General features: G+C 58.8%; 2 protein-coding genes across 3 annotated transcripts in view; one reads left to right on the top strand and one right to left on the bottom strand.

Annotated features, from left to right (window-relative positions):
* TTC21A (tetratricopeptide repeat domain 21A) overlaps positions 1–2,871 on the top strand; it is a 46,147-nt gene extending 43,276 nt beyond the window's left edge. Inside the window, exons 24-30 of one of the 2 annotated variants that reach the window (XR_006680541.1) lie at positions 107–268; positions 399–594; positions 703–927; positions 1,486–1,606; positions 1,773–1,840; positions 1,938–2,091; positions 2,412–2,871. Coding sequence is in view for 1 of the 2 variants with exons in the window: in XM_030886950.2 (XP_030742810.1) it covers positions 107–268; positions 399–594; positions 703–927; positions 1,486–1,606; positions 1,773–1,840; positions 1,938–2,015 (850 nt within the window). In the remaining variant the exon portion in view is untranslated. Of the gene's footprint in view, positions 1–106; positions 269–398; positions 595–702; positions 928–1,485; positions 1,607–1,772; positions 1,841–1,937; positions 2,146–2,411 lie in introns of those variants that run through there. The other variant, XM_030886950.2, reaches the window with a different exon arrangement.
* Positions 2,872–5,604: 2,733 nt separating this feature from the next.
* Positions 5,605–10,277, bottom strand: part of CSRNP1 (cysteine and serine rich nuclear protein 1) — a 12,177-nt gene continuing 7,504 nt past the window's right edge. The window contains exons 2-5 of the mRNA XM_004708566.2: positions 9,964–10,177; positions 7,746–8,005; positions 7,093–7,407; positions 5,605–6,977 (exon numbers count right to left, since the gene is read on the bottom strand). Of these exons, the coding sequence (XP_004708623.1) occupies positions 5,994–6,977; positions 7,093–7,407; positions 7,746–8,005; positions 9,964–10,153 (1,749 nt within the window). The 5' untranslated portion in view covers positions 10,154–10,177 and the 3' untranslated portion in view covers positions 5,605–5,993. The remainder of the gene's footprint in view (positions 6,978–7,092; positions 7,408–7,745; positions 8,006–9,963; positions 10,178–10,277) is intronic.

Below are 10,277 nucleotides of genomic sequence, written 5' to 3' on the forward strand. Positions count from 1 at the left end.
CCAGCTCCTGCCCTTTACAGATTATTTATAGCGTCTCCCCTGTGAGACCTTGTATCCACTGGGCCTTAGTCTCGCACTCCAACAATGTGGTCTCTCTCCACTGCAGGCACTTAGGGAAGCCCAACGAAGCCCTGAAATTCCTGAACAAGGCCCGCAAGGACAGCACTTGGGGACAGAGTGCCATCCACCACATGGTGCAGATCTGCCTGAACCCGGACAAAGAGATCGTGGGCGGGGAGGCTTTAGAGAACCTAATGGCGGAGAACACGTATGGCTTCCTCCGGGCTGCGCAGGCGGGAGGTTGCTTCTGGAAGAGGAGGGGAGCCCCTGCAGCCGGTGGGCCAAGGCTAGGGCTGAGGCTGGCGGCTTCCTGACTCGGCGTCCCACGATGCCCGCAGGACGTCCGAGAAGAAGGACCCGGAACAGCACGGTGGCGTGCGCACGGCGGAGAAGCTGCTGCGTGAATGCTACCCGCACTCTGCCATGGGCCAGGCCCAGCAACGGCTGCTGCAGGGCCTTTGCCTAATGGCCACGAGGGAGAGGGGCAACGTGGAGGAGGCGCTGAACACCTTCATCCACATGGCCCAGGCTGAGGTGCGTCTGCTCGCAGGGAGGGGTTGAGTCTCATGGCAACCCCTCGCAGGTGGAGGGGTGGTGGGCCAGTGCCACGCCACACCTCCGCCTGCTTCCCACCGTGTGCAGAAGAACAACGCGGCCGCCCTGCTGGCCATGGCACAGGCCTACAGTCTCCTGAAGCAGGTGCCCAAGGCGCGCACGCAGCTGAAACGTCAGGCCAAGGCCCCGTGGACGCCGGCGGAGGCAGAGGACCTGGAGAAGAGCTGGCTCCTGCTGGCAGACATCTACTGCCAGGGCGGCAAGTTCGACCTCGCCTCCGAGCTGCTGCGGCGCTGCGTGCAGTACAACAAGGCGAGCGAGCACCCTGCGTCACGTGGAGGGCGTGAGGGGGGCCGCATGGAGGCGGGGCCGGAGAGCGCAAGGGCACGGGAGTGGGGGGGGTGGGGGGCGGAGACAAAGGAGACCCCGGTGAGGAACAAGTGCTCAAGAGTCAGGGAGGGAGGGGATAATGGGTACCGGAAAAAGGGATCATCGGCACTGGAGTCAGAGCAAGAAGGGGAGATGATCTCCCGGAGGTGGGTGCACGCGCGTGCGTGCACCCCAGGGGAGAACGAAATGGGGGCGAGAGAGGGGACCTGTAGGGTTCAGGGGGTGTCCCCCTGGTTAGAATACAAGGAATGAAGAGAAAGGGCTCATGCATGGAGGGAGTGGGGGCTAGAGGAGGGCGCAAAGGTACAGGGTGACGGAGGTCACGTGGGAGCTCCACCTTTTGCAAAGGTGGTGACTTGTGCCTGGGTGAAGGAGGTTTGGGCCAGGGCAGCTCACCTGCTCCTCGCCACGCCCGACCCCGCCCCTCCGCTGGGAGCTGGGCGTAGCTTCTCCTGGTGGCTCTGACGCCCTTCCCTGCAGTCCTGCTGCAAGGCCTATGAGTACATGGGCTTCATCATGGAGAAGGAGCAGTCTTACAAGGATGCTGCCGCCAACTACGAGCTGGCCTGGAAGCACAGCCATCACACTAACCCCTCTGTGGGTAAGGCAGGGGCCAAGGTGTGTCTGGGTGGGCGGGAGAGGGTAGCAGGCACCAGGACCCACACACTGAGGCCAGAACTCAAGCCACGGAGCCTGGCCGCCCTGGGAAGCAGAGAGGCACCGCGAGTCGTCAGGCACCCACCATTTCTGTTCTCACCTCTGCATAGGCTTCAAACTCGCTTTCAACTACCTGAAGGACAAGAGATTCGTGGAAGCCATTGACGTCTGTCACCGCGTAAGCCGCCATCAGCCACTGCTGGACACCGGGAGGGAGGATGCCAGCCTTCAGCCTGGCCTGACGCTGCCGCGTTCTTTTTCTCTCCCTGCCCCAGGTTCTCAGGGAGTACCCCAACTACCCCAAGATCAGAGAAGAAATTTTGGAAAAGGCCCAAGGATCTTTGAGGCCTTAGCGGTTGTCCGTGGCCAGGAGGTTCGGCAGCCTCTGGGGTCAGAGAGGGCTTGGCTGGAGGCTGTCAGCCTGCAGAAGTATGTCCTGGGTGCCGTGGAGAAGGGATTCAGTAAATGACATATTCTTCCCCACACCCTTGTTGCATGCGGTTTAGTTTGAATTCATGCCGCCTCTGGACCGAGGGGCAGCCCAATGCTATATATTTTAAAGCCATAAGAGGTCATTTTGCTCTGGGGGAGAAAGAAATCTGTCTGCACAACTCCTACCGGGCCCTGTGGGAGAGAAGACAGAGGGGCTCCCTAGTGGTTGGTAGCTTTAAAAACAAAGCCCCAAACTTACAGCTATTTACACACTGTTACTTCGGCTCATAAATGCCTCTCTCCTCTGTCTGGCCCAGTATCTTGGAACTAAAGAAGCCACCAGGCTGTCCTCGCTGGCTGCGGGCCCAGGAGGTTGTGGGCCCTGGGCCCAGACAAGGAGGGCCAGATGCAGAAGGCCCTGTGGATGGGCCCCATGTGTGAGCATGCCCATCCCCCTGCAGGTTGCCAAGACCACTGCCCCACCCTCCAGACACCGTCTGTCTGCCCCAAGTCTTTAGCCGACCACCACTGGTCCTCACTGGTTTGGGGGCCACCCTGGTGACACTTGTCTGGTGCAAGGAAATATATTCCAAGAAAAACGACTCCCTGCTTGAGCTCTTGCAGCAGATACAGGCCCGAAAATTCATTCTCCAGAAACCCTTTTATACCATCTACAAGGGGAGCAAGCAGGAGGAGCCCTGGTGGCAGAGTGGGTTGCTTGTTGTGCTATGATCCGCAAGGTCGGCAGGTCAAAACCACCAGCCTCTCCGAGGGAGAACGATGGGCTTCTACTCCTGTGAAGAGTTAGTCTCGGAAACTCACAGGGGGTAGTTCTACTGCCCTGTCCAGTATGATCACGATGAGTCAGCACCGACTTGATGGCAGTGAGTTTAAGGGGGCAAACACGGCAGTCCCCATTTAGGTGGATAATGTTCATTGTAGCTGGCAAGGGTGGTGACTGTGGCCCCTTTCCCAGGCTGCCTCCAGCACTTCTTTTTCAGGACAGCCCACTGTCTGGACCAGGCTCCCCTATCAGGCCTAGGAACCCCCATGCGACATGCCCCACCTCTGGCTCTCAGTGTCCCCACCAGGACACTGAGATGTGCCAGGGAATTAGAGTTGACCCTGTGATCCCAAATGCTGGCCCCAATCTCTGTGAGAGAAAGCCAGCAAACATCTGAAAAGCTTATTATCGATGTGTGTGTATGCCTTTTTTTTAAGGAACTAGATTATAAAAATTACTCATGAGGTCATGGGTACCACTGGGCAGGCTGGGCCCCAGTGTAAGAAGGACTGAGTGTGGTGTGGGGAGAAGGCTGATGCAGGGCCTTGGCCATGAGCAGCCAGTTTGGGAGCAGTGCCTGAGGACGGACGGATGGGCCCCTTGGGGACCCGGGCTGCTGTGCCATGCTTGGATAGCTTACCGCTGCTCCCAAGCACAACTGCGTGGTGTGAGTCAGGGATCTGGAATGCTTCCCCCACGTACTACCATCCTTCCTAGAGGAAAATGCAGTCCCCTTGACAGTGAGCTGCTTTCCAGTCCAGTTAGTGGCTTGGGCTGGGTGGTATAGAGCAGAAGGTCTTGTCTGCGGCGAAGCCCAGGGTTCAGACAGCTGGGTCTAGGAGCTGCTGCTCTAAAGGGCTTGAAACCCAAAGTCATCTCCTTGTATCTCAAGAAAGCAAGCCAGCCAGCCAAGCAGTGAGTGACTCAGTTGCCCAAGACGGGGAGGAGGCCGGCCTCAGTCCAGCCATGAGCTGTGTTCTTGGGATAGTAGCTATAGAAGCTTCTCCCCAGGGCTTGAGAGTAACTGGGGGCTGCTACTCAGAGCTCAGGTAACAGAGCCCCCGCCAGAGCCCTTGAGGAGGCCCATGTTTTAGACCATGCACGCTGACCAAAGAGCAAGGAGACAGGACATCTGAAGGTACCAAGGGGCCTCTAGAGATGTTGCCCCAGCACAGGACAGACTGGCCACCAGTCTTCCTTCCAGTGGCCACTGACTGTGGTGTGTGGTCACATCCAAAGACAGGAGAGGCCTGAATGTGACAAACCTAGCCAAAAAAAACATCTGAGACCAGAGTGAAGACGCATACAGGCCCCACCCACTCCCCAGTACAGGCTCCAGGCACCCTTCTCCCCTGGGCTTCCCGTAGACAACTTCCGTCACCTCTCTGGGGCAAGCAGCAGTTCTCCAAAGTCAGACCCAGGCAGAGGGCAAACCATGTCACAGGGCCCTCAAAGAGCTGGGATTTGGACCCAGCTGCGTGCCAGCTCCCACCCAGGAAGTCACCCTCCAAACAGAGGAAATAAAGGGCGCCCAACAGAGGCAGGGAATTCAAGTGAGAAAAGGCTACCCCGAGTTTGCTCTGTTTTTCTTGATCCCCCTCCAAGACGTTCCCCTGCCAGGTCACACATAAATCATTATCCCTGGGGTCCAGGGTGGGGCAGTCAGCCTTCAGGCCTCCCCCACACTAGGATTCCCTGCAGCAGGGAGTCTGGGCCCACAGCCAGGCCTCCCTCCCAGGTGGGGACAGGTCAGGCAGGTCTGGCTGGTGCAGATGGATGAGGGCCTGCAACTTCCAGTGCTCAGGTCCCCAGGGAGCACAGCTGCAGAAGACCAGAACGCGTGCCAAGCCTCCCCAGCCAGAGCCACGTCCCTGTGCCTGCCTGCCTGCCCGGCCCCACCCAGGCCATCCTGGGGAGGAATGGGTTAATCACAAAGGGGCAGCTTCCTCCTCCCAGCCTGCAAAGGGAAAGCAGCTCCCATCTGCCCAGCCAGCCTCTCCCCACTGGCCGCCTGCCTGGGAGATGACTGCAGCGGGGAAGGGGCGGGACACCGGACCCAGTGTGTTATCACCCTCACTCCCACCTCCACCCCAGCCGGAGGATCCCCTGTGAATCCACCCCATCCTGCAGGCCCCTCTCTCCCCTTTCCTCCCGACTCCCTCTGGAGGGGGCACCCAAGCCCCAATCCCACAAAGACAGACCACACAGGTTAAGAGAGCCTTTTTACTGGCACCCCCAGGTTCAGGTACAAGGCGTTCCCAAGAGCACACAGCCTGGTGAGGCCTCCTGGGCAAAGGGGGCAGGGCAGAAGGTGATGGGGCAGGCCCAGACCCTGGGCTTCTTGGTACAGACACAAAGAGAAATGAATAAATTATAGTCCCGACACTCGGGGGGACAATATGGAAATTATGATATAAAACCTGACGAGAAAAGCATAAAAACCCTACGGAGCCAGCCACCCCTCACCCTGGTTGCCTGGCCTCAGGGCATGGGACAAGGGGCACAGGCTGTACTATGTATCCAAAGCCCTGAGATGGCGGGTAGGGCCCCCTCTGGGCCCTAGCCCCACCACTGGGGCTGTAATGAAGTGGGGATGGGGCAGAGGACCGGAAGCACAGGGGGCTGGGTCAGGGTGGGGGGTGTTGTTTTGGTCACGGTTGGTCGGCCCAACTGGGCCCCACCCCTGGTCCAGGCTGCCCCCCGCCGCCCCGCCCCCAAGCCAGGAGAGGCCAATGCCACCCCCATCTCCCAATAAATTACAGAAATAAATTAGTCTTTTTACGTCCGGAAGAGCAACGGGAGAACCCTGCCTCACTACCTCTGGGTGCTGAAGCATCCTACAAGGGCAATGAGGGGGTCCTGCCAGCCGAAGGGTGCTGCTTGGCTAGGCACCAGGAGGACGGCCGGAAAGGGAAGGAGCCCCCACCCTCGGCCTACTCCTCAACTCAGAATGCTTTAAAAAAAATAAATTAATCCAGAGTGGGCAAAACCCATGAGTTCCCAGGGACTGCTACAGAGGCCCTAGAGGAACCCCGCCCAACCCCCATATTACATAGTGGGGTGGGGGTTGGGGGGATGACCACAAGTAGCCGCAGGGCGCTCCAGGCTGGGATTGCTACACGGGCACCGGCTCCATCAGAGAGGCCGGGGCAAGGTCCTCCAACAACTGGCCGTCAATGAAGGGGGCCAGGGCCTCCCCGGTGGGCTCTGGAAAGCCCACGAAGGGCTCAAAGCAGGTGCCCATGTCCCTGGGCGGGGAGAAGCCAGGCAAGGGGAAGTAGGGCGTCTCGAAGGCGTCTAAGCTGTCAGCCCCCTTCCGGGAGGTATAGAGGGGGCCGAGGCTGTAGTCTGGCAAGGCCTGGAGCAGCTCGAAGGAGTCGCTGGATGACAAGCTCAGGTCCACTGAGCTGCCCTGCCCGGCGTCCACGCTGGCCGGCCCCGGGGTGCCGGGGAGGCTGGCATCCTTCAGGCCTTCGGGGCCACCGTTCAGGAAGCAGCCGGCATCCAGGTTGGCATTTTCATCCAGGACAGCCAGTTCGAGGCCAGAGCCGGAATAGCCGTGAGTCCAGCTGGCCAGGCTACCAGGGTCGCCCGTACTAAAGATGTCACCCAGGTGGAAGCAGCTGAGGTTGTCCAGGCTCCCCACGCCCCCTTCCGCCTCCTCCCTGCCAAGATCAGAGTCACTGAAACTGAGGATCTGCACCAGGTGGTCGTCATCCAAGCCAGGCTGGAAGCCAGGGCCAGGCAGGAATGGGCGGGCAGGGCTGCCAGGGGACTCGCCAGTGCCCGACCCCGGGGACAGTGCCTCGGAGGAATCAGTCATGTCGCTGCTGCTGCAGCTGCTGTCCCCTAGCTCGCCGCTGGTCGGGGGCTTGGCCAGTGGGAACAAGGGGGCCGGGGCCTGCTCGCTGGCGTGAAGGGGGCTGCCCTGGGCAGGGGGCTCCAGCTCCCCAAGGCTCTGAACGCCCTGCTCCAGCTGCAGGCGGGTCAGCGTGTGGATGAAGTGAGTGTGGACACGCTCCTGGTTAAACTCCACTCGGCCCTTGGGGTTGTGGCAGCGCTCCTTGCAGCAGCCACAGGGGAACGCAGTGTGGTCCATCTGCAGGTAGGAGATCGAAGTGAAGGTTCCGTGGAGCCTGAACACGCCCCCAGGCCCAGGCTGCCTGCGCAACTCCGTCCCAGGCCGGCCTGGACCCCTACCCGCCCCCTCGTACCTGGCACTTGATGCCTGCCAGGCTGCAGCTGCAGGTCTCGGGGTCGCAGACCTGGTCGCAGCGGCAGCCGCAGTCCTCCCGGGATCGGCGCAGGGCCTGCAGCTCCCGCTTCTCCGCGCGGTCGATCTTGCGCACCCCAGCGGCCCGCAGCAGGGCCCGCCGGCGCCGGGAGGGGTAGGGTTGGAGGAAGGTCCCCCCCTCCAACTGGCCCCCTGCCACGGCCACTGCCAAATCCTCTTCCACAGATGCATCGTCAATGGCGTCCACCGTGAGCGGCAGACCTGCTTCTGCTTCCGACATTCCGGTGGCGGAAAGCTGCAACCCATGGGAGAAAGGATGTGAGGACCCGGCCCCTCCAGGGCACGAGCAGAGAGGCCTTCTATTCATGCCGCCAAGCCCTTCCTTGCCCCTGAGCCAAGCAGGTACACCCAAAGCCTCATCAGCCCCACACCTCTCTTCCCAGTATAGCGACCAGCAACCGGGTACCACATGGGGCCAGCCCCTGCCACAGACAGACATGAGCCCTTACAGGGTGCTTCTCAGTCTGCAGGGAATTCCAGACCCACACCCCCTCCCAAATCCACTGCAAAAACATCAGCACCCGACCCTGCTGCTCCCGCTCCCCAAGGGCAGGCCAGGGAGGGGGTGCCTACCTTCCACTGGAGCACCTCCAGCTTCTCCTCCTTCAAGCGCTGTCGGAGCTTCTCACGCCGTGCCAGGGCCTGCTCCTGGCTGAACTCGGCCAGGGAGAAGCGGCGACAGGCACTGTGGCGGGCGGCCATGCCCAGCGTGCAGCCCCCACGGCTGGGCACGCTGGTGAAGCCCTGGCACCGAGGGAAGTAGAAGACAGTGATTCCATCAAAAGTGACGCGGCCTGGGCGGCTCCGGCGAGCCCGCTTCAAGATGGACGGAGCTGCAAGCAGGCAAGGAAGGGACAGGGGATCAGTTCTCTGGGAGCATCAAACAGCATCCCAGAACGACACCCCAAATTCCTCTCTCTCTACACACACACACACACACACACACACACAACTAGATGTGAGCTCAGGGCTCAGGACCTCTGGCCAGGGCTGCGGCTGGTAATATTGAATACAACACCCAGGACCACACTGGCTGACTAGCTACAAATGCCAAGTGTTTGCACCATTAAGCACCTTTCTTGCTATGAGCCATTTATAGGATTCTTTTTCCATGAGTCGCCCTGGTGGCGTACTGGTTTAAGCTTTGAGCTGCTTCATCGCAGGGTCTGCTGTTCAAAACCACTAGCTGCTCTGCAGGGGAAAGGCGAGGCTTTCTCTTCCCGGAAAGCGTGACAGTCTCAGTGACCCACGGGGGCACTTCTACCCTGCCTGACAGTGTCGCCATAAGTCAGAATCTAATGGGTGACAGCAAGTTTGTTTGTTTTGCATGGTTTTTTTTTATTACCGTTGACTGGCAGGATCCCTTTGTAATAGGCACAAGATTAAACCCAGCTACCTAAGTGAATTCCCTTAAACAGTGTAAAATGTGTTTCTTACATTCTCAAATCCACCCTCTGCAAATCATGGCACCTCGGCCTGTGTCAATCTCCAACATATATTCTTATCGTCTCTGCTCAGAGAGCTGACTCGCACTTCCTGGGCACCGGAAGTTAGGCAGTGATAAAGACAGAATCTGGGCTTGCTCCTGACCTACTGGGAGTGTTCCCAGGATTTCCTCCTTAATCAAAATGAGCTCTGGGGTAGAGATGTACTTTTTTTTTAAGATGTACTTTAAAGATAATTTTTTTAAAAAGAAAAAGATGTTGAAGTAGCATCTCCTGCCTTATCTATCCAAAGGTTTTATCCAGAAGGGAGATTTACAGCTTACCAAATAGTCTTTCTACGTGGTTTTTTTCCCTTTGCATAGAAAGTGCACACTCCCTACCACCGAGTTAATTCTGACTCAGAGTGAGTGAGGCCCTTGGTAGTACTTCCAGGGCTGTCCATTTTCCATGGGAGCAGACCACCTCATCTTTCTCACACGGCACCGCCGGCAGATTTGAACTGCCAACCTTGTGGTTTGGTCAGCAGCCTAATGAGGAACGCCACGAGGGCTCGGGGAAATGGATTATCAACAGGCCCACTGACGTTAAATCGACCTGGCACACACAGAACTTCTCCAGAGTTCCTGAAACTACAATCTTGATAGTAACAGACAGCCACAGCGTTCTCCCTCAGAGCACCTAGTGGGTGTGATTCGCTAACCTCGTAACCTCAAGGTTTGCACTCCACACCTAACCCACTGCACTCAAGTCCTTTATAAAGTGCGTGCACTGCATACATAGACAAGCCTCTCTGTGTGGTTACATTTTTATGAGGGAGGCGATTAGGCAAAAAACAAAAAAGTCTAAAAAGGCTTAGGAAGGGGCGATAATGAAACAAAAGGTTGAGAAACTCAGCTGGCTCTACTGGCCCTTCCTTGTCAGTTTGGCATCAGAATTGCGCAAGTTTGCAAACGACGATGGGAGGAACCTTTTTTTTTCCCACCAAGGCAGGCAGCTGAATAGCATTTGGACAGAGCGGGCCAGGCTCCCCAGCCTGAGGCAGGGAAGCACAGGGCCTGGGGTTTGGTTCTCAGTAGTATGGAAACTGGCACAGAAGGGAGGAGCTGGCAGGGGAGGACCCCTCCAGGGCCCCTCCAAGGAGCTCTGTCCTGTGTGTCATCGCCTCTGCTCTGGGAGCAGGCTGGGCCCCGGGGCTGCTGTGGACAGTGGGTGTCCCTGAGTGAGCCTCTATTCTGGGGCGTGCGCGGGGAGTGGCGGGCAGGAGTGCTGCGGCTCTGGGGCTCACCAGCCTCTAACTGCCTCTCAGGTGGGCTCGAGCCAAAGTGGGCATGGCAGGGAAGACTTACGGGTGAAATTTGGGACACCACAGGGGTCCCGGAAAGGCCTCCGGTACCAGGGGCCATCCGACTCCCAGTCCCAGGCCTGGGAAGCCGAGGGGCTGGGAGAGCAGGAGCCAGAGTGACATCCGGAGGAGGAGGAGGAGGAGGAAGAGTCCTCCTCCAGCTGGTCGAATTTCCTCTTCAGCAGCACTGCCATGCTGGTGCAGGGGCACTCCAGGGTCTGCAGACAGAACAAAAAAGGACACTCTTGGTCTGGGGTCCTTGGCCCTCATTTGTTACCCTTCATTGTGTCCCACGCCCACCCCCTCCCCCCAGCAGCC

This window comes from Echinops telfairi, unplaced genomic scaffold (genome assembly GCF_000313985.2).
Source record: "Echinops telfairi isolate 266 unplaced genomic scaffold, ASM31398v2 ScPeMD7_4225;HRSCAF=4972, whole genome shotgun sequence".
Classification (NCBI taxonomy): domain Eukaryota; kingdom Metazoa; phylum Chordata; class Mammalia; order Afrosoricida; family Tenrecidae; genus Echinops; species Echinops telfairi.